General features: G+C 35.2%; 1 protein-coding gene across 1 annotated transcript in view; it reads left to right on the top strand.

Moving 5' to 3' along the window:
• The first annotated feature begins 954 nt into the window (after positions 1-954).
• Positions 955-24,691, top strand: part of TRDN (triadin) — a 106,471-nt gene continuing 82,734 nt past the window's right edge. The window contains exon 1 of the mRNA XM_090279807.1: positions 955-1,249. Within this exon, the coding sequence (XP_090135933.1) occupies positions 1,228-1,249 (22 nt within the window). The 5' untranslated portion in view covers positions 955-1,227. The remainder of the gene's footprint in view (positions 1,250-24,691) is intronic.

The raw sequence follows: 24,691 nt of genomic DNA, 5'->3' as shown, positions 1-24,691 counted from the left end.
AGACACTTGTTAGGTTGAATACAGAATAAAATAAAAGATAAGGGTAGTCAGTCCTTGAATACTCACAGATTAGCTAGAATTTGTGATTATGGATGCCCTTTGATTCTCCTTCTCCTTTCAGCCACCAGCCATTGAATATTTCTCTGCTCATTAACATCTGGCTAAGCCTGGAAAGGTGAAATGCTAATCAGCCAATCTGGCTAATTGTTAGCTGCTCTGATCCTTTTTATTTATTTATTTTAAAGTTGAGGTAGGAAAAAGCTGAAATCTTTTCCTAAAATGTGAGCTGTGGATTTTTATATTTTGCATAACCTTCCTTTTTTTTTGTTGCATAAATAAATTCAGATATTTTGTTTTTAGTAAGGTTATTAAAGTTAATTTAAAAATCTAGGAATTCATTTGTTCTCAAGTGTCATTATAACTGCACATTACATATTGGCAAGTGTTTGGAAAATCTTAACGTCCTTCAAGGCAGCTTCAGGATTTAATAGTTGCAACTTTAAGTGTAGCTCTATATAAATAACTACACTTGCCAAGTGGATTTAGACTAATAGGGAATGAAGGTGGAGAAAATGACTTAAGACTACCCTCCCCTTTGCCTCTGCTAGACATTACAGGACCCTCCCCACACCAAATAAGGGGAAGAGGAATGTTCTGAGCATTAAGGGCACTAAGAATAAATCTGAGCTATCATGGATAAGATTACTTTCAACTTGTTATTTCATTTTTCTGACATAGACCCCAAGATCTGTAATTATCTTTAAAAAACTGCTAGGGCTTAGACAGTACTTTTTAGTTCATTGGTCTTTTTTTTTTTTTTTTTTTTTTTTGCCTGTCTCTCTTTGGGGCTGAGAAACTGGGGTGTGTGTGTGAGTGTGTGTGTGTGTGTGTGTGTGTGTGTGTGTGTGTGTGTGTGTGTGTGTGTCCCCAGTGCCAAAAAAAAGTGCTGAAGAGTCCTAGGGAGATGAGGCTATTTTTATTCGTAGCTGATACTCCTGCCTGAGCCACAAGTGCTGCTTGGAAAGGGCTCAGGTTGTTTCCAGGGGGAGAACTCTGAAGAGACAAAGTTCAACAAGACAACAAAGGAGCAGCAGAAACAGCCAGGAAAACGAAGAGCCCTCACGTTTTCACACAGAACCCTCCATCAGAGTTCTCAAATCCTAAAGTATTCTGCAAAGTGCCACTGGACCGGAGCTGTTGGCCTGCCTTTTCCTTTCTGGAACCACCATGACTGAGATCACTGCTGAAGGTATTGCTACCATTTTCCAATAGTATCAACTAGAAGAACAAAAGGTAGAAATTGACAGCCATATTGACAGTCAATGTGTCCACTAGACCTTAAAATGTTGCTTTTAGTTCATTGTCTTGACTAATGATTCTATATGGGATAAGAGAAGTGGATTTCGGGACTGAGAGGTGGACAGGCCTGAGTGTTGGGGGAATGAGAAGAGGTTTCTCTGAAATTTTGCATGTGGAAACTTCTTTGCTGTGCCAAAGGCCCCACTAGTGACTAGTGTCACCCACACCTCTATAAATAGCTCTGGTCATGTAACATGGCTGATGTCTTACCCAGCACAAGTTACAGGGCTTGCAAGGATGGTGACCACTTTAACTTGAAATGTTGCATTTAATGTTTAAACTTAGAAAAATGATCCTGAGCATTTTGCTTAATGACATTTAAAAAAAGAAATCTTAAATTTGTTTTTCTTTCTAGCTAGAGTGTATAAATACATATGCACAAACACATGTAGATTTGTATAAAATTTAAGACACCAGCCCTCTTGCAAAATTTGCTTATATTTTACTATTGGTGGATATTCAGAGACGAGGTTTGGAATTGCACAAAATCATTATAGATCAATATGATATTTTTAATAAAGCAATTTAAAAGTGGTCAAATTCTGATTCTTCTTACTCCTGTTTCTTTTCTCCCCTAAATGATGAATTCTATCTTTATATTAAAATAAATGTTTTCTGCTTCAATGCTTATTCTGAAAAGGTACATGCTATAAGTAAAGCACATAATTTTTATTATTTCACCATGGTAGTAATTGTTTCATGTATATAACATACATAAATATATGTATATATGTAAATATTTACATATATTTAATTACATATATTTCTTAAAAAGACACTTTAAAACAACCAAAACATGTTACATACAGACACAACCCATTTCTAGTTGGGGTACAAATTTGGGAAGTGGGTCTGAAATTTGCTTCTGACAGCTGTAAGAAAATCAGACAGGTGGTGTTCTCAACAGCTTCCAATTGAATGCTGTGCTGGTTTGTTTTTAATCAGACAACTGAGAAATAGAACATGAGGTTTTGGCTGTTTGGCTAGACATTACTATAGACACACAGTGACTTCAAAGTTGGAGCTCTTTTTATATTTATAAGGAGAAATGTCTTACTTGTACCTTCCCTCGAGAAATTTAGTCTGACATCCCAAATTAACAAAAACAATTACTGGGAATTTTCTATGTATATCAGGTATTTTGCTCAGGACTTTATGTGTGTTCATGTATTTAAACTCACACAATTTAATTAAGTCAGCATCATTATCTTCATTTTGCAGAAATAGAACCTATAGCTCAGATGTTTGGTGACTTGCTTAAGACCACAGTACTGCCAAGATTAAAAGCTAGCTCCCTGAAATCTAGTTTGTGTTTTCTATTTTTTGTAAGAGGATATCAGGTTTACTCCTCACCAATTTTAGTTGAGAAATTGCTAACTAAATATAAATAGTATTTTTCTTCTTCCTTAGAGATTCTGAGTCATATGGCCTTTACTTTGTCTTAAAGTGTGCTTTCTATAAAATGTCTTGCTTAGCCCTGCACGAGTTATTAATATACCTATGAATATATTTCTCTGTGTTTGCATAGGACTGCTAGTTGATTCAGGAGGTCTGTAGACCTTTAAACTTAATATATAAAATCTTTTACAGGAGAATTCTGGAATGTGAAATAGAACTTTTGTTTCTGTGGGAGAGTTTAAAGTGTTTGTGGAAGACCTCCTGGAGTCACCTATTAAAAATCATTGAATTATTAATAAATTAAAAATGTGAAAATGCTACCTAGTTCCTGGGTGATGGTCATTTCCTACTCCCTGGCCTTGACAGGTCATAGGATCTATGTCATTTTAACTTCAATTCTGTGTGCTTATCATTTTCTGGAATGATTTATTAATCATTTTTCTCAAATGATAATTAGACTGCCAACTCAAAACAGCTTAACTTTTAAGGTTAGTACCATAGTCAGGCTCAGTTGTTATCTATAAAATTTCTTGCATGCTGCTCTACTATATACCTTTCATCTTGTCTTTGGGATTCTTACTTTCTGTGTCTCCTCTAGCCTTCTTTTAGAGGTGCACTTAGGTACAGGGCCTTGGTGCAGCCTGAAATACCCTTTCCTCTCATTACCACTTTTGGACACATTACTGAAACGTAAGCACTGCATTAGCAGTCTTATGACATCTACCAATTACTCTTTTGATCTATTTATCACAAAGCAAGGAAACACCCTGTAGCACTTTAAAAAGATAGACCTAGAGTAGCTCCTGAGAGAGTCCTAGTCCATACAGTTCAATGACCCTCTCATGGTCATTAATAATTAGAGAAGTTCTGAGGGTACATTCATGTCTTCTTTGGCTTATCCCAGTGTCATTCAATCATAATGCAGGGCATGTCTCTAAACTTTACTGAGCTCTTCATGTAGATTTCCATGCATATCCCAAACTGAATTACTTCACGTGACAAAAAAAGGAAATAATGCAAGGTATGGAATTGTCTTTTAGGTATGGAGCAATAGATTAACTAGAACTAGGGAAAAGTTGACCCCAAAGGATTTTAGGGATATGATGTCTTTGATTCTGGCCATGATAAATTAATAAAGATAATTATAATGACAATGATAATAACAATTCACATTTATTCAGAAGACATTATATATCAAGTACAGTATTAAGCTTACTATCTGATTATTTAATCCTCAGAACAACCAAATGAGTTAGATCCTTTATTATTGTTACTTATAGATAAGAACCTGAGGTTTAGAGATGTTAGGAATTTGCCTGAATTCACAGTATAGCTAGGATTCACACCAACATCTCTGATCGCAGAGTCATATTGAATACTTCCTCTTGCTATTTCACATTAATAGTTATCCTGCTATTAGCTTGGAGGTTGATGGAGACCAACACCAGGCCCTCATTCTGGTTTGGCCCATGCTACTTTGAGTAGGTTTAAGCCAGCCACAGCTGGATCAGACTCAAACAGCACAGAGGTTGAAGATTATAAATAACCTTCTATTTTCTTTCCAGAGGCTCAATTATTCCTAGGCAAGTGCCAAAGTTAGTTCCCCTTCTGAGGTTTAAATGAACTTTAAACTACCGATTTCAGCATCTATTTTTACATATATCACTATGCAAAAATACCATTTGAGCAATTTGATAATTAAATGAAGTTTAATTAATTCCTAATAGTTTTGTTAAAAAGATGGAGACTTGTAAAAAAGCTGATAAAATATGTAATGTTTTTAAAATGTCAGTTAACTAATACGTAATCAATTATGTCTTACAATAACATTTACATAACTGTGTTATTTGGGTACAAGGACCACCAAAATATGAGGGAATAAAATATTTACATAATAGATTTTAGTTAAAAAAAAAGCCTTATATATAATTAACTTAGTATTACTAGAACATTTAGTTGAGGAAAATTACTTTTTTTTTAAAGTTGTAACATATCATTCTCTCAACTTCTAAACTATTATGTAAGTTCAGAATTCAGGAGAAGGGTTATTTTACTATATATGCATAGCTTAACCATATTTCACTGCCTCTTTAACAAACCTTTAAGAGGATTTGATAAATGGTCATTTATTTAACACAATGCACTGCTTTGACAAAACCTATAATACATGAGGACTCACTGTTGCTCTCAAGGAAAAAGATCAATAATTCACAGCCAGACTACTTAACAACTATGTACACAAGTTATATCATCTAGGGTAACAGATAGTAAAATTAAGAAAAGGAAGAGATCCAATTTACATATCTGTGTTTATCTTGACAAAACCAAGAACAGCTACTCTGGCCTAAATGGAGATGACTTATGAGAGGAAAGAGGAGAAGGAAAATAAAGCACTAGGTTCAAGTCTAATTACTACCAGGTTATGTTCTCCTGTTCAAGAAAAGCAATAGACCACATATAGAATATTATTTTTAGATTCAGGAACACATTTTAAAGTTGAAATTAAGAAGCCAGTGTATTTGGAGGGAACCATGATGGTAAGAAGCAAGCTAAATGAAAAGATTTGTGCGCATGCCATTTACATACAAGATTGGAATTTTTTTATTATGTAGCACTAGAGAAACAAGCAAAGATCCTCAAATAAAAGACTGAGAACCACAATAAGATAAATAGTTGGCAAAATATAAGGCAAAAGATAACCAACCATTAAAATGATAGCTAGAACAAAAAAAGTGAAAAAGGAAAAAAGAAAGAAAAAATTCAATGAAAAAAATACAGCCTCTAATTTTCAACAAATAGAAGGTTGAAGGATATGCTATACTTTATAACACAACATGAAGTCAGCAAAATCCAGGGTATGGGAACCTGCAATGCAAGCAACCCAGTTTCTTCAAATAAGTTACTGGGAAGCCAGGAGATGCCAAGGAAGCTTATGGATTAGAAGAAATGTAAAAGGAGAGCAATCCATCACAATGTGTACAACTATTGGATTTAAACAACCTTAAAAATTTCTAGTGAGATAATTGGAAATTTGACATAATCTGTGTATTAGATGATATTAATAAAGTATCATATTATAGTGGACTAATCATATCATGGTTGTGCTTTAAAATTTATCTGATGAAATCATACAACGTTTGAAATTTGCTTCTAAATAATATGTTAGATAGAAATGAAGGTGGGATTATGGGTAGTATAAAATTGGCCGTGGGTTGATTATGTTTGGACTGGTGATGGGTACGTGTGGTTTTATTACAACATTCTGCCTAACTTTGTGAATATTTCAGTCTCTTTTAAATAAAGAATTAGAAAAAATAACAGAGCTAATGCTTTTAGTAAATAAATTAATAAGAATATATTTTTGTTATTATATATACATATATATGTAAATGCATCAGAGAAGGAAAACTCTGACTCCAAAAAACCTCCGCTGCCTTGCGGCATACCTCTTCAGGGGAAAGGCTAAGGGAGTAAACCCCGACAGAAAATCCGGAGCCAGAGTCCCTAAGGCGGTTTGACGTTGTAGTCAACACCGGCAACTCCTGCGGCGCACCTGAAGCCAAGCTGTATCGACTCCGTCTTTCCCTTGGACCCTTCAGCTGCAAAGAGAGGGGGGGTCTGCTGCATGGGCAACAGCAGACCTTCCATATCACCCTGCCCAGGCTCTGTAGCTTCAGCTTCACTGGAGAGGACACTTCAGCATCATCGCAAGATGTCGATTCAACACGGGAGGAGACAGATACCGTGTCACTCCCGAGTTGGACTGCACAGCCATTCTCGGCGGTGCAGATGTGCAGACAGACTCTTAAGAAGCTATACCATCGTCTCTCGAGACGGACGGCTGCCGCCGCCGCCGCCGCCGCCGCCGACGATATGTAAATGAATCATATGGCTAGAGAATTTTTTCAAATTTTTATAAAACCTTACCACATGGCAAATTAAGTTTATGTCTTTTTAATTGTGCAAAACATCCATGATGCAAAATCTGCAGTGAAAGTAAACAGAAAATATCTCTGTAGTGTCAGACTTAGCTGAATTCTATTAAGAAACTTTTAGTTGTAGCTTTTGAAAGTATTTGTAATAGTGATTCTCTTCTTGCCCCTACCCCTTAAGCACACCTTAAATGGCTCTCAGTTTTTTCTTATTTATTTTTGGTCATTGTGACTATAATTTTGAAATCATGCTACTTTTACAATGCAAAATGAATTGAGCCTACTCAGCTATTCCAAGGGCTTGGGAATACTAAGAGACTTAAAACCTCCAGTGCTATTTGCATTAATTTTTAATCAGTTAACAATATTTCATATGAGAGAAACATGAAACGGTGCAGCTAAGCAATTTTTACATCATCCACATTGACCTTTGGGTTGAATATATCAATCTGAAAAGACAATGCATGGAGTGGTTAAGATTTTCCAGTTCAGCTTTTGATTTTACAGTTATGGAGTTTAAAACAGCATTTTCTTTCCTTTTTTCAAATAAAAAGAAGACATTTGGGGGCACACTTCATATATTTTAAAAAGCATACTATGTAAAGTAATACAATTCAAAAAGTGCATTAATATCATACAATAATTCTAAGTTTATGGAGTTCAGCTTCTGTTCAACTTAAAGTTCTAGGAAGATTTGTCAAAGTTAAGTTTTTTTGCTTCCTCAATTCTCATTTCCTCTGGATAATCTGAGTGCCACGCAGGGTTTCTGTTAGGAAATGTTTATTTGAGTGTCACATAAACATGTATTGCTCCACGGGAGGGCTATCCAGAGATGGATGAACTTCTTGATACAAAAAGATGATACGTTTCCATCTTCAAAATGAGTTAAAAAGAACATTGTTGGCATAGGTGTAATGAGTCAAGTTCTCTCTGCACAAGTTATGCTCTCTAAACATCAAACTTCCACAGCTCCTTGCCAAAACAAGCTGTTAAAGGCACACAGATTTTGAGAGATCCTTTGATATGTAAATGAGCTGTTTCCTCATAAACCACAGAGTCCATCTCACCATGTACTTAAATATTGCTTTTAAATATATATGGTTTAGACATTTCCTAATTTGGTAGCTATGACAGAGGCAGGGGCATGTGGTCTTCACTTAAACAAGTTAAAGATACAATCTTTTAACCTAGAAGAACAAAGATCATTTATATTCAGCAACTTGCTTTATACAGGGAAAAGCTGGTTTCATCCATACCCATGAGACTAGAACTTGCTGTGATGGGCTGGCTTAATCCTTGATACTCATTTGCTGCTTTGTTCTCTCCCCATCACAGGTTATTAAATTGAGAAAATACAAAAGAAAGAAAGAGCTCTTAATGCTTAGAACTTAGTTTTAAAAAGGTGTTAGAACATCGGTGAATATGTGGATGTGAGGGAATCAGTTTCCACTTTTTTATACTTTAAAAATATGTTTTTACCAAGGTTTCCCTGGAAATTTATTTTCGCCTTTTAAAATAAAATCATTGAGATAAAGAGAATTTTCTGTGGTAGGCACTTGATATAATGTCAAGACAAAAATGATAAAAACCAAGTGTTGCTTCTTTGACATTCAGTGCTGAAGTTATTATTTTTGTCCCCGGTTATTCTTGTTTAACATAGGTATATTCGCCTGGGGGAAAAAGAGTGTACTATAAAATCTATCAGTTACCATAGTATGGCAAAACACCAAGCTTGAGAATGTAAATCTGCAAAAGTATTAGATGTTACACTTAGAGAAAAACAAACAAAATAAATCCTTTTGAAATATAACAAAATTTTAGACTCTATGGTATTAATTACCAACTAATAAACATTTATAAAGCAGTAGGTCCTGTCAGAGTTCAGAGTTTCAGTTGTAATTAATATTTTAGCACCCATTATGTACTAGGCTGAATGCCAGACAATAGGGACATGAAGACAAATAACACAAGGTCCCTGACTCTGATATAATAGATTGAAAAACAAGCAAAAAAATAAAAAATAAAAAGTCAGGAAAATGAAGACTGGGCAGATTTTAAAACATACAACCACAGTTGGATTTTTGAATGATGGGTGCTTAATTTAGTTAAATAAAACCATGTTATCACTCATAAAGTTTATGATTAGCGAACACATTGAAACTTTCTGAAAACAACTTTAAAATGACAAAGAGTGCCCCATTGCTAACTCTGATAATCTTCAGTGCACTTGGCATTGTTGGGAACATAAAATGACTTGCCAAACAATAAGGGCATCACAAGTGGGTCTGATCAATGTAAAGATGAATGTAGGTTGTAGCTGAGAATTGGTGGTCTTCCAAATGATGCCCTGGGATGACCAAGGTACAGGGCTACCTGGCTGTGAAATTGTTTTAAAATCCTGGTTTAAACACTCAGTTTTGGTTAAGGCATCCTATTGATGTAATATTGAAAAGCTTGGATGCCTTATGTTCCTAAGTTATTTTGAACTGATTACATCAGAGAAGGAAAACTCTGACTCCAAAAAACCTCCGCTGCCTTGCGGCATACCTCTTCAGGGGAAAGGCTAAGGGAGTAAACCCCGACAGAAAATCCGGAGCCGGAGTCCCTAAGGCGGTTCGACGTTGTAGTCAACACCGGCAACTCCTGCGGCGCACCTGAAGCCAAGCTGTATTGACTCCGTCTTTCCCTTGGACCCTTCAGCTGCGAAGAGAGGGGGGGTCTGCTGCATGGGCAACAGCAGACCCTCCATATTACCCTGCCCAGGCTCTGTAGCTTCAGAATCATCGTAAGATGTCGATTCAACACGGGAGGAGACAGATACCATGTCACTCCCGAGTCGGACTGCACAGCCATTCTCGGCGGTGCCGATGGACTCTTAAGAAGCTACACCATCGTCTCTCAAGACGGACGGCTGCCGACGACGACGATTCATGATGATTTTTAGTTTTTCTCCCTCCTAGATGAGAATTCTCCCACTTTTGCATTTCCATTGCTGCTTTTCATTCCCACATAATCTATGTTAAGGTTAGTTTGTATTTATGGAGCACTGTTTCAAATTTATGAAGAAATGATGAAATTATACTGTCAGACAAGTGCTCACTATATAACCTTCTTTGAATTAATAATGATAAGTCAGCTTTTAAATAAAAACTAATTCTATGGTCAGTGTTATTCTAAGTACTTACTATAAGAACTAGTGTTATAGGCCAATGGTCTTGTAAAGATGTACTATATACTAGGTAGCACTGAGCAAGCCAAGGGTTTTCAAGGTATAAGGGTAAGTAAGGCCTTTATCAAGGAAAGGTTGAAGAGACATGGTCCTTAGTCTATGGTTCAGAAGATGTAACAAGAAAAGTAACTAAGAGAGCAGAATTAACTAGATTAAAGCAATAAGTCAGCAAAATCCTCTAGTGACTTTGTTCATAGTGACGGAAAGAATTATATCAGAAATGATTAGTTCTGACAGTTGCCAGAGACCTGGTTTAACTACTCAGTTTCAGCCCAGTCTCTCTGAATGTGAAATGCCTTGTATATCCTGCCTAGAATGATTCATTTTAACCATCATCTGGGCTGGATCCCTATTTTTGAATGAAATAGGCTCTCAAAATCCTGGTGTTTTGAAATATGGTATCTTATCATTTTCCACCACTGTGTCATTCACTTGTAGATAGAGAAGGGTAAAACTGCTGACACCCTGAAAAATATTTATTCACTTAATAAACACTTACTTGTACGCATTTTGGGTATTTTCCTTTGCCAGTAATTGTATTCAACCTGAAAATAAAATGTGAAATATATATAAAAGTAGTCTTCAGGAAGAGATGAAATAATTGTATAAATAAGTATATAATACTAAGCTGTTTCCTAAGAAGTTTCAAGTTTCCTAAAAGAAATAACAGTTAAAATTATATATAAAATTTGAGAGATAGATTCCTTGGTTTCACATCACTCAAGTCTAAAGTAGACAACATTTACACATATGAAACAACTAAAGAAGGAATTAATATATAACAAGTAAATAAATCAACTGTTACAAGATATGATTATCAGAGAAATCTAAGAAGAAAAATAGATGAACTTGGTTGATGAGGAACTCTAATAAAATAGTAGAACTTAAGTTAAAACTTGAAGGATATTTCTAAATAAAAAGTGAGAAACAGAAAGGAAAAGCAAATAATTACATTTTATCAACATCTTTAGATCCTGAAAGTTTAGGTTATATATATATATATATATAAGAGAAGGAAAACTCTGACTCCAAAAAACCTCCGCTGCCTTGCGGCATACCTCTTCAGGGGAAAGGCTAAGGGAGTAAACCCCGACAGAAAATCCGGAGCCGGAGTCCCGAAGGCGGTTCGACGTTGTAGTCAACACCGGCAACTCCTGTGGCGCACCTGAAGCCAAGCTGTATTGACTCCGTCTTTCCCTTGGACCCTTCAGCTGCGAAGAGAGGGGGGGTCTGCTGCACGGGCAACAGCAGACCCTCCATATCACCCTGCCCAGGCTCTGTAGCTTCAGCTTCACTGGAGAGGACACTCCAGCGTCATCACAAGATGTCGATTCAACACGGGAGGAGACAGATACCGTGTCACTCCCGAGTCGGACTGCACAGCCATTCTCGGCGGTGCAGATAGACTCTTAAGAAGCTACACCATCGTCTCTCGAGACGGACGGCTGCCGACGATATATATATATATATATATATATATATATATATTTGATATATTTTCACTGAAGTATTATCTTGGCCTCACGTTCTATGTTGGGGAATCAAAGGTGGAGGAGACACATTCTGTTGGCATTTGGGGCAAAAGTATTTGTCAGAAAGGTCTTTCCCAGACATTGTAGGATAATAAGCATATAGTAGCACCTCTCAACACAATTTTGACTCCACAATCCCGTATTCCTATAGGGATGCTAAACTACACCCCAGTTAACAATGAACAAGAATGTAAGACAAAGGTGAACATTGGTTCTATTGGTTGTGAAAAAAGTAGGATCAGAATGCTCAATTAAGTGAAATTCCTGGCTTAGTTATCTTCTAATCTTATACAAAAGATTCTTTTTAGGTCAATATAGGGGATTTCAGTTGGTAGCAATGTCTTTTAAATATCATGGAGTCAGTTACCAAGAAGAGTTTATATAGAAAAAATTGGAACTATTATAACAATATAATCAGTAAAATATACTAAAAAATAAAAAAGAAATAAAGAAATATGTTCCAACTCAAAAAAAAAATGTTTTTATACTAAATATAGCTGTCTAGTCCAATGATTAGGAAGTTATTTTGGAATAGAATAAAATTCTTTCTGAAATATAATTATATCTGGCTGCCTTGATTTGCTATTTATAATTCTATGGTGGAAAGGGGAAAAAAGAAAATAATTTTAAAGAAGTGTTAGGCAAAGAGATTCATAGGTTAAACAGAATGACACAATTGCCCCATGAGAAAAATCAGTGAAAGGTGATAGCTTATGTTCTGTGTCCTTGAGCTAATGAGTTGACATGACAACACAATTTGAGGAGATGCACGGGTGGAAGCAGCTCTGATGGGTAAACTAAAAGACAGGACTTTGCAAAATTGCCTTATATAGTTTATGAAAGTTAAGCAATAAATTTGAGGGTGATTTACATTTATTTACTTGATAGTCACCCTATATTGTGACATGTTGAATTCTACATGTCTGTGTAAAGTACCTCCAATTTTATAAAAAAATATTTGCATGTCTACCAAAATGACAAATGTGTTCTTCAATCATGTAGGTACTCATTTGAAATTAAGTTGTTAGGTAACACTGACCTAACTAAGCCAAAATCTACAAGAACCCTATTTACATGTGAAAAATAAATTAGATAACTGTAGCAATTTTTGAATAATACTGTCTCACTTGTTTTTCAAGAGACCAGCCATCTTAACAGTTCAGTGTTAAAGGAAATACATTACAAATGATCAGTTTTAAAAATAATTTCGTTATTCTATAAATTCTCTTCATAAAATATAAACACTAGAAGCTGCATAAACCATAAATATTTTTATATATCATTTAGTAAACAGTAATAGAGTTGACATCCCCATAACCAACAGCCAGATCAGGAAACAATATTTCCATCAACTTTGAAGCATATTTGCATCTGCCCGCCTACCAACTGACATCACTTTGGTTTTGCTTCCTAATCAAGGCTCCTATTCCCTAGCCCTTCCCCCACAGGGAACAACTATTTTGACTTTTTTGATAACTGTCTTCTTGCTTTGCATTCTAGTTTTATTACCTCCACATCTATGAACAATATAGCTTAGTTCTGCTATGTTTTTTCTTTCTCTATATGGAATCACACAGTATATATTATTCTGTGTCTTGCTGCATTAATTCAGCACTCTATAATAGTCATCTATTTCATTGTGTGTCACTGTATTTGTTATTTTCTCACTGTACAGTATTTCATTGTATGAATGTCATAATTCATTTATCATTGGAATTTTTCTTAAATTGGGAGGCTATTATGAACCATACTGCTGATTATTCCTCCCCTTTTCAGTTTAATATTCTATCATCAATATATATTTATTTCATGACACAATGTGCTAAAAAGGTACATTTAGCATGGAAAATATACCTTGTTTAATCAAATTGAAGTACATTATTATTCAAACCTGATTGAAAAACATGGAAAAAAGGTGACCTCAGTGGCTATTTACTAGAAATACCATAGCTTGTTTTTCAGAAGAAATCAACCTAGATCCATGAGATATATAAAATGGGTATTAAAGGGAACAGGAAGAAAATAAATAGTAAGGAGTACTTAGAGATAAAGAAGTAATTTCCAATATATGAGGTCTGTCTGGAAAAAGTCCAGCCATCATTAATATAACAAGAATGGTTTGCACAACATCAATATAACCTGGCAGCTGAGAGTAGACTAGAATGAGCATGCATGACTTCACTGTACAAGTCAGGGAGTGGGCAGTAGACACCATTGAGTGAGCATGTGTACTGTGTGGACTTCAAATTCAAAATGGCTAAGCTAGTAGAGCAATGAATCTGCATCAAATTAAGATTGAACATTTCTCCGTGGAAACTACTCAGGTGATTCAGAAGGCCGTAGCTGTGGGCAACTGGTGAGTGGCAGCTCTATCACAACAACATGGCAGCTCATGCATCACGTCTCATGCAGAGTGTTTTTGTGAAAGATAAGGTCACCCAGGTGACTCAGCCCCACTACAGCCCAGATTTAGTGCCCTTTGACTTCTTGCTTTTTCCAAACTAAAGTCACCTTTGAAAGGGGAGAGATTTTAGACCATTGATGAGATTCAGAAACATATGACAGGGCAGCTGATGGCAATGGGGGAACTGTATGGGGTCCCAAGGTGCCTACTTTGAAGGAGACTGTGGCATCATTGTCCTGTGTGCAATGTTTCTTGAATCTCATATCTTCTTCAATAAATGTCTCTATTTTTCATATTACATGGCTGGTTACCTTCTAGACAGACCTCGTATAGTGACCCTTATCTGAGACTGTATAAGCAACAGTTAAAAATTGAAATTTAGACCTGGCATAACCCAGCATATAAAAGAGACAGTCCACAAATGTGCCTCCTTATTTCAGATGATTAAAGACACATGCTTAGGTTTGAGAACTATCACCCCAGTTAAATATAGAGTTTTAAACAAATTCCTCATACTTTCAATTACATTAGGAATAAATATCTAAATCATGCTGGTAGTATAGTGCTTCAAAATTAATATATAATAATTGAGAATTCTTTTATGGTAAATATATGTTCATGTGCAATAATAAGATTCTTTTTATGGGCAATTGTAAATCTGAAGAATGAGAATGGCAAAAAAAATCAAAGAAAGTAAAACTACTTACCTGAAAAAGAATGAGGGTATATGGAAGTCAGAAGCTCAACTTGTCATACTGAAACTTAATAACTTTTTCCCAATCAGCTACATTTTCCATGTGCTCAGTCTCTAACTTTTGCATTTCTCATTTCTTAATTTCATGTTTTTCTTCTTTATTCCCACTGTTCTTGCTTTAATTAAGCTCCCATAATTTTATATTTGGACCCCTCTAACTACCTCATTGTATTTTTCACAAGCGGCAGCAGCAGTATTTCCCACAGCACATGCTCTTCTTATAATGTAACCTTGACTCTTCTTCCACTAAGGAGTGAACCCAGGTAGACCCATGTGGCAGTCTCAACAAATAAAATACAATAAAAGTGAAGCTATATCATTTCCAAGGATAGATCCTAAAAATGCCAGGCATGTAAATCTTGCTTTCTTGGGATATTTACTTTTTAAACCATGCTGTAAAAATAAGGAGGCCCATAAAAAGAGAAACAAGGTCGTTGGTTGATAAAACCAGTTGAGCTTCTAACACCCAGCGCAAACTTTCCAGCCATTGGAATGAGCCAACTTTAAATAGATTCTGCAATTCCCAGGTGGGCCACCCTAGGTAATGCTTGTGAAACAGAGACAAGCCATACCAGCTGAATTCTAACTAAATTACATATTTCTAAAAAAAGTAATTATAATTGTTTTAAGCCAGTAAATTTTGTGATGTTTTGTTATACAGCAGCAGATAATTGATACACTATATAAGAATCTATGTAATCTCCTGACCTCTAATCCATCTTGCACATGATTACTGTATGTACAAGGGTATATTGCCCATTAAATAATGGTTACTTATTCAGTGTACCATTGCTTAAGTCAGATTCAAAATGATGTTAGTCAACTTACAATTGTTATAGCTCTGAAACTTTGTCATTCAGTTATCTACATATTTATTCCTTTATTTATTCAACAATATTTAAGGACTGTTAAGTATTATAATAAAGTGTTCTGGTGAATAGAGATATGCTCATGAATAAACAGAAGAAGAAGGATGATGATGAGGAGGAGGACAAGGAGGATTAGAATGGGGAGGGGAGGAGGAAAAGGAGAAAAATGAGAGAGGAAAAGAAAAAGAGGAAGAGGAGGAGAAGGAGGAAGAGAAAGAGAATTCCTTATGTCAATAGACTCAGTAAAGCAGATTTTCAATTACTATCCCACTTGCATATTTTCCTGAATGTGTGTAGACATTATTTTTGGTTAGTATGTTTAAAAGATGCTCTGGTTGTGGGTCAGAGAATTGAAGCAACTTTCAATCTGTAAGATTCCCACATAGTACTTTGCTCTGCTGAGCAGGCCCAGACAACATTTTGCATAGAGAAGTATTGATGTAATGTCTATTGATAAACAGTGGAGAAAATATAATTTTGGTATTCCTAATAAAGAGCCCCCAGCGACACACATATACCAATCCCGGAACCTGTAAATATGTTATTTTACAATGCAAAAGGGACTTTTCAGATGTGATTAAATTAAGAACCTGGAGATAGTGAGATTATCCTGCATTATCTGACTGTGCCTTGCCCTGGCTGGTTTAGCTCAGTGGATTGAGCGTCGGCCTGCGAGCTAAGTGTCGCTGGTTCGATCTTCCAGTCAGGGTACATCAGAGAAGGAAAACTCTGACTCCAAAAAACCTCCGCTGCCTTGCGGCATACCTCTTCTGGGGAAAGGCTAAGGGAGTAAACCCCGACAGAAAATCCGGAGCCGGAGTCCCTAAGGCGGTTTGACGTTGTAGTCAACACCGGCAACTCCTGCGGCGCACCTGAAGCCAAGCTGTATCGACTCCGTCTTTCCCTTGGACCCTTCAGCTGCGAAGAGAGGGGGGGTCTGCTGCACGGGCAACAGCAGACCCTCCATATCACCCTGCCCAGGCTCTGTAGCTTCAGCTCCACTGGAGAGGACACTCCAGCGTCATCGCAAGATGTCAATTCAACACGGGAGGAGACAGATGCCGTGTCACTCCCGTGTCGGACTGCACAGCCATTCTCGGCGGTGCAGATAGACACTTGAGAAGCTACACCATCGTCTCTCGAGACGGACGGCTGCCGACGACGATCTGACTGTGCCTATTTGAATCAAAAAAGACCTTAAAAGTGGAGAACCTTCCTGGCTATGGTCAGGGGGAGATGTGATATCAGGCCTTGAGGAAATCCCTGCTGGCTTTAAAGCTATAGGGAAAAGTCATGAGTTAAGGAAGACAATAGTCTGTAGAAGCTGGAAAGAGCATGAAAACCAATTCTCCCCTAGAACCTCCAAAAAGAAATGTTGCCCTTAAGACACCTTGATTTTAGTTCACTGAGACCCATGTTGAACTTCTAAGTGACAGAACTGTAAGATAATAAACTTGTGTTATTTTAAGTCACCGAGTTTGCAGTAATTTGTTATGACAGTAGTAGAAAACTAATATACCATGGCATATGTGGTTACTATAAATCTCTTCTATATACCAAGAGACTAATTTTCAGAAGGCTCATATAAAATTGAAATAGAAAAATTGCATATTTATTTTCCATGTAATATTTTTACACAAATTATTCTTTAAAATGAATATGTCCTCTTCTATTTAAGAAAACTGAGGCTAAAGGAAGTCCCATTTTCAAGGTTACAGAGCTCATTATTGGGATAATTAATAATTAATTAATTGTAACAAAATCCAGGTTTGGCAGCCTGCCACCATGAAAGCCAAACTGGTTAGACAGGTGCTGGTGAGAAGGAAAGAAGTATATCTGAGTGCTGGCACCTTGAGAACATGGGCAGACTCTTGTCCTCAAAAACCCATCTTAATATCTTTGGCCAAGCCAGCAATTTTTATAAGGAGTTGGTAGGAATTTGGGAAGGAGACATTTCCCAGGGAGAGTGAGGACTTACAGGGCCTGGTGAGACAAAGAAGCAGGAGTAAAGGGAGGCAGCTGAAAGAGGAGTCCAAGCTCCTGCCCAGGTTGACTCCTTTTGTTCTGGTGTTAGCTCTCAATTTGCATTAGCATTCCTCCCTTCCTGGACACCTGTGGCTCACAACTGCAATGAGAACTTTAATTACTAGTTGGGAGATACCAAATCATGGTTACAATTTAGTTCGGGCGGAGGTTTTTATGGGGGTAGGGGGAGAGGGAAAGCAGAACCAGAGGTCAGGGGGAGGGGCTGTAGACATGATAGAAGTTTTCTTGCTGGTCCTGATATGGATCTTTATGGTCAGTGTCCTTGGGTTGATCATCTGGTCTTTGTCAGCTTACTGGGACGCTGAGGTCAGGCTGTGTCTTAGGTTTGTACAGGAACCAAACCTGTGGATTCTAGTAAAGTACACATAGAAAATAAACTTTTAGTATATAAACTCTAGTTTTGAGAGAAAAATCAGGTTAGAGTAACAAGCTGAGTTTAGTATTTACTAAGATTAATATGGATAACTTTATACAAGTATAGTGTATTCATTCCTCATTACATAATGACTAGGTTATTCTTTTTGTAAAAATGTATGCCAACTTACCTTCCAATAAATGGTGTTTTTTATTAGCATTTCGCCCTGGTATTCAGAAAAGTTAGAGAGATGCTACATTTTTATTTGTATTTCCACCAAGAGATAATTGCAAATCTAAAGAAAGGAGGCTGTTATTTGTGCAATATTTATGCCTTCTCAATATCTCTATGATCAATCTATTTTCATTCAATTCTATGAGCATTTCTGAAAGAGAAACTGTGAATTGTTCTACAATCAATAACATTTACATATGCACCTTGGTATCTACACACAATATTTAATACCTATTGTCCATACTATCTAGATTATAGAGTAAATTTCTTTAATAGTCTCTCTTAAGCCAGGACACCTGCCTCTCTTTGGAATGGATATCCTTCACCTCCCTAGGTTTATACACACTAGAAAGCTATGGACATTTTCTGCTTGATAAGAGCCTATTAATAGAAAGTTGACACTGCTGCATTTTTTGTAAAAAATCAGGTTAGAGATTAATTTCATGAAAGCCAGTGTCATGTCAGCTAAACATGATCTGTTTGAGGTTTATTCATTTCAATTGAAAAAATAGGGATGAAAACCAAAAGCGGAATTTCTTTTCTAAGCACAGTTTGAAATTCTCTAAGATTTTCTTTCTGAAAGTATGGTTCATGTACTGGTAACATCCTCATCATCTCTCATCTAGGACCTTGTTTTAAATGCGGATTGTCAGATACCACCCCAAACCTACTGAATTAGAATCTGCCTTTTAACAAAATTCCCAAGTGATTCATATGCACATCAAAGTTGGGGAGGCATTGGCCTAAATATGTATAAATCACTCCTACTTTAAGCTCTCTTTCCACCATGTAAAGAACATAAGAATGTTACCATAAACCAATAATTAGCTATTTTTAAATAACTTTATATTGACCTTTCTAATATTAATTCAAAGGTATATTAAGTATAAATTTTAGAAAAATAAAACATACTTGCAAAATTATTCTAGAATAAAAATAACATTACTAGCTGTTAACCTTTAGCTACTGTTATATTTAAAATACTTTAAAAATTGTTTAAATTGCAGTTATCATAGAATATCTCTCTGTAAGAATATTAAACTTTTGTGCTACAGTTATCAGATAATTTCTTTTAATGTTCTGTAACAGTGTCTCATGTTATAGGAACTCAATATTTATTAGGATAAAAACTTTACATTAATATTTTATTATATGCATCACAACACAGTTATGTACACTTCATTTTTATTTCTATGCACTTATACTGTGTAAATGCTATACAAATATATATTTATGGTTTTTCATCACTTACAATATTGTTCTGTTCTGGTCTTTTCTTTCTGAAAATATTCCTTTAATATTCATCTAAGATATTTTAGAGAGAACCAAGAGAAAGAAATTTGTATTATTTCCTTTTATTTGATTTTTTAATGAGTGTACATGAGCCTCTTTAAATAAAGATATTCACAATGCTACGTTAATTGTGTGCCATTCAACTCATATTCATCGTATGTATAAAGGGTCAAATACTTCCAATTCTGTCAAATCTTAAAAATAATTTTTTACCCCTTAATGATATTTCTGTAATCATTTATCAAGATGTATTTTTAAAAAGATATAAATTGCATGACCTTTTATTTAGATGATTAACAATTAAAAACTTATCAATTATCAGTTAATATTTTTTCAGTCAAATTGAATAAATGAGGTTGGCAGAATAAATGTGGATGACTTTGATTTATGCTGCAAGAGATTATGTTCTTTCCTTAAGATGGTAAATTTTGAATTTCTTATATTGATTAAGAATTATAAAACCTTGCAAATATATATTTAAATACATTTATTTATTAAACTTCTGGCAAATCTCTAAGTTTATTTTAATTGAAACTAGAAGTGTTTCTTAGTATAAATGGAGGTTGGGATTTTCCTCATGGAAATTCTATTATCAGTTAAGCATTCCCAAACTGAATCTGTTTTCTAGAACACATGTTGGCACATCATATGAGCTTTAGATTTAGTCAGTGTATGAAATTTCCCAATACCTTTGTAACTGAAGGATAATGCAAATGCATTTCATATTTATTTGAGGTCATTATTCATTAAATGCACAGCTTTTTCTTGTTATTCAGTGCATCTAATTTTACCTTTATGCTATATTCAGTTATCGATTTTACTTTTATAATAAGAGAACAAATTTATGATATAAAGTGTGTAGAACTTTAGGAAAGTAGGGCTAAAACAGGTTTCAAGGTCATTTCAAGCAATTTCATGTTAAAATATGTTATTCCTGTTATATAATTATGTGCCTAAAAATTACTTCCAGTTTTCCTCTGTCCCAAACAGGAATATACTTATTCTGTAAGAACTGTCAAAGAAAATGAATATTTAATGGTTAAATATTTCCCTGGAAAGATACTTAATGTTTTTCTTAGAAAACTATTTTTCTAACAATACTTATGTCAAGCTGTCCTCACCTAAATCTCTCCTATTAAGATTTCACACAATTTCCACATCTATTTTTGAACTTAAGATAAATAGAAGGCTTCCATTTTCTTAACAGCAACTCTTTCTCTTTCTCTTTTAGAACACCAATCTTAAGGTGTTCTTGTCTTTTTATTTAAGTTGAAAGAGCTAAAAAATGTTTTTTATATGATGTACATTACTTTTTAGCCTTTCAATTATATTAATTTTTAACGTACATATTTTAAATAATAATGTATTTCGAGAAGATGTAATTGTGAGCAAACTCACGACTGAAAAGAAACAAAAAAAAAAGACCCTACCAAACCAATCAGAAAGAATGTCAGCCTTAATTCTGTGCTTGTGATTATTGGCCAACTACTAGCTCTGTGAACCAAGTGTTGCTGGTTCTATTCCCAGTCAGGGCACATTACTAGGTTGCAGGTCAAGTCCTCAGTTGGGGGTGCGTGAGAGGAAACCACACAGTGCTGTTTCTCTCCCTCTCTTTCTCCTTTCCCCTCTTTCCAAAAATAAAAATAAATAAATAAATAAATAAATAAATAAATAAATAACTCTTTAAAAAAAAAACTATATAAGGTCAGACAGTCATAGATTTAAAGTTCTGCCTTCCCCTGTGCTCACAGTGTGACTTTCTCATGTTATCTTTCTAAAATGCAGTTTCCTTATCTACAATAGGTTATAATGACAGTTCATAGCATGTGTATATGAAAGTGCCCAAAATTGCCTGCCAAATACTAGGACAATGTAAATATTAATTTATTTCTTTTATGTTTACCAAACAAAGAATTATACATTTCTGTGAGTGTATGGATGAATCAGGCATATGAGTACATTCAATCAATAATACATAAAATTATTTTAGTTTTATTTTTCTCATATAATAAAGATTACAATGTCCCCTTAACTTTCACAGTAGTGCAATTGTTTCATTGTTGTTGTTTTTTTCCTCCTCTCACATCTTGTGAATAGAGTGTAACTTTTGTTTAGCCAATCTGATTTTCTTGATTATTCTAAAATTATTGGCATTTACATTTTTTGATTTAGAATTCACAGTAAAACCTTATCATTACATATTGAGTTTTTGATTTTCAATTTTCTTTCACATGCCAATCTCATTTTAATATTTTACAAGAATTATAAAATGCTTAAATAATTTAATTATTTCTTAGAGCTCTAAGAACTCCTACGATTATTATAACAAAGGAACATAAGGTCTTTTCAGGTTTAATTCAGTTTAGTGGGCCCCTTGTATTACTTTTCTGTTGTTATATAACAATATTACCACAAACTAAGTGACTTAAAATAACATTTATTATCTTAGTTTCTGTGTGTCAGAAGTCTGGACATGACTTAATGGGATCTTCTACATTAGGGTCTTTCAAATGTTTAATAAAGGTGTTAACCAGGCTGAGGTCTCAAACAACAGGAAAATGGGGGAAAGATCTGCTTCTAAGCTCAAGTATTGTTGGTAGAATTAATTTCCTTGTGACTGTAGGTCTGACCCCACTTCTGTGCTGTGTCCTTGGAAGACCTGTTGGCTGAGGGTTGCTGTCAATGCCTAAAGGCTGTGTTTGCCACATGGGCTTCCCAACATGACCACCAGTAAAAGATGGAGTCTCCTAGGCAAGAAAGGTGTTCCAATCATGTGTAAAGTAGTCATGTACACAGCCTTTCACCTTGCTGCATCCCATTGCTTAAAAGCTAGTCTCAGAGCATGTCCACACTCAAGAGCAGATTCTCTAAGGACATGAATATCAGAAGGTGTATATTACAGAGGTCATCTCATAATCTATCTGCCACAGCCCTCTACAATTCAGGGTCTAATCTCCAGCTGAGTGAGTCAGGAGCATGTTTATCAATCAGGTTTAGTCTAAATACTTAAATCCTATGAGGCTGAGTTAAAACATAAAATGTTATTTTTATTTTATGCTATTTTTATAAAAGGGAGCAGAATATTTAGATTTAGTTCATTGCAGTCTCTTCCAGCATTGAGGTACTTAGATAATATACTTAAAAGAAAATTCGGTGCTAGAAACAGGACAAAAGAATTTTTACAGTCCCAAGGGATGATTCTTTCCAGTAATGGCAGATCCTTATAGATCAAGACTTGTATCATTAAAAATCAGCTTCTACAGTGACCTAATAGTGAGAATTGGCCAATTCTGTATTATTGGATAGGGATGAATTAACCAGGAAAAATGTTCTGTCTGCTCCACTTTTTCTGGATACCCCAAGATTTTTCATGCATCATTTCATCACATTATTTCAACACATTTTCAAGGTCAGATCTGATTTCCTAGTTGTATTCAGACTCTAGGCACCCAAATTAGGTGCTTAGGAACATTTAATACCATTTTTCCTTTTGGCATATGTTATGAAAAGCCTTGGGAACCAGGCTTACTTAACTTTGTTCCCAGCAGTTTCCTATACTTAGGTAAAAAAGAAAAGAAGGACTTGATGTCCTTTTACTGAATTAACTTTTACTCATCCCTCAGATTTAGGTCAGTTGTTTCAGCATGGATATGTCTCCTTTGTAGCATTTATCACAGTTGCAGTTGTTCATTTGTATGATTCCTCTTGGCCCAAAAGAGGCAGAAAGCAAAAAGAAATTTCTTCACCTTCTGATCCCAAGAACCTAGCAAAGTTCTCGGCAAATCGCAGGCACTCAATAAATCACCACAGAATGAATGCATATGGTAGCATATAGAACAAAATTATTAGGAGTTCAAAGCTCTCCCTAGGCCACATAAGTGGTAAGAAGCAGCAGAGGGGCCCTGGATTGATGCTGGGAGCTGTGTTAAGAGAAAATGGAATTCACAGTGAGAATGGCACATGACTATGACTCAGACATATTGCTCTTTTGTGTCCTCATTTTCAACTCTTTTCTCTCTAACGTTTTTAACACCATGGCATCTCCCCACTTGCCAAGGTGTCATTAGAAATTACACTTGTTAAACATAACTATATTTTTGGACACTCTTAATAACTAATACATGTAAAGAATCATTCTTTTCATTGACAAAATCAACTAGACAAATAAAAATTAAAGTTGTGAAATAATTTTGTTATCACTTAACACTTTATTCTCCAGTGTGTAATGTTAATTAATTTTTAACTTTAATTTATTTTTAAAAAGTTACTCATATAAATTTTGTTCTAGTTATTTGGAAAGTTTCTTATACTATTTTCATCCATTTAACAATCATGGATTGAGTACCTCCTTTTTTTGTAGAAGATAATAATGATAGAGACTAGTAGGTAGGACAGATAAAAATTTTAGTGTAGTATAATAAGAACTATAAACTTTATAGAAGAACAATGATAATTTATGCATATAATTTATGTATATGTTATGAATTTGATTATAAATATATTATTCAACGCATATGATAGAACATAAGTAGTATACCCGCCCATAGCATGGCTTAGGGACCAAAGTGAGAACATTCTTATGAAAGAATTTCATTTAAAGGAGATAACTTGAGCAAAATTAAAAGAACCAGTTACAAGTTAGCTATGAGAAGAGATAAGGGGAAAGTGAGTGATTTCCTAATTTTGCCTTATCTATGTCTTATCAACTTTTTAATCCTCTAATGTAATTAATAAACCAGTTACTTTGGCAGAGTAGACTTCTTTTTTTTTAAATATACAAAAAATACATAGTTAGGTATAAAAGTAAGGAAAAACAGATAAGCAACAAGAAGAAATTCACAATCCCATCACTTTTATTATAATTGTACAATGATCTTCTGATTCCTTTTCATATATATGTCATAATTGTAAATTATAATTTTAAATGAGATTATGTCTTGAGTAATGATTTATAATTTGATTTTTTTTATTTTTTTAATATGTTTTATTGATTATACTGTTACAGTTGTCCCAATTTCCCTTCCCTCTTCTCCTCTCCACCCGGTGGCCTCCCTCCCTCCAGTTGTCCCCTCCTTTTAGTCCATGTCCATTGGTTGTGCATATAGTTCTTGTCAACCTCTTCCTGTCTATTCCATTCCCTCCTACTATGCTTCTTAATTCCTGTACCATCTCCCTCCCTCTCCCCCTTCCCCCTCCCTGCTGACCTTCCCCCAGTATGTTCCCAATATTATAGTTCTTTTTCCACTCTCGTTGCCTATTTAGTTTGCCTTTGTTTAGATTCCCTAG

Source organism: Furipterus horrens, unplaced genomic scaffold, assembly GCF_987537825.1.
Source record: "Furipterus horrens unplaced genomic scaffold, mFurHor1.1.pri manual_scaffold_6, whole genome shotgun sequence".
NCBI lineage: Eukaryota > Metazoa > Chordata > Mammalia > Chiroptera > Furipteridae > Furipterus > Furipterus horrens.
The sequence above is the reverse complement of the archived record's forward strand: the minus strand, read 5'-3'. Positions and strand labels throughout refer to the sequence as shown.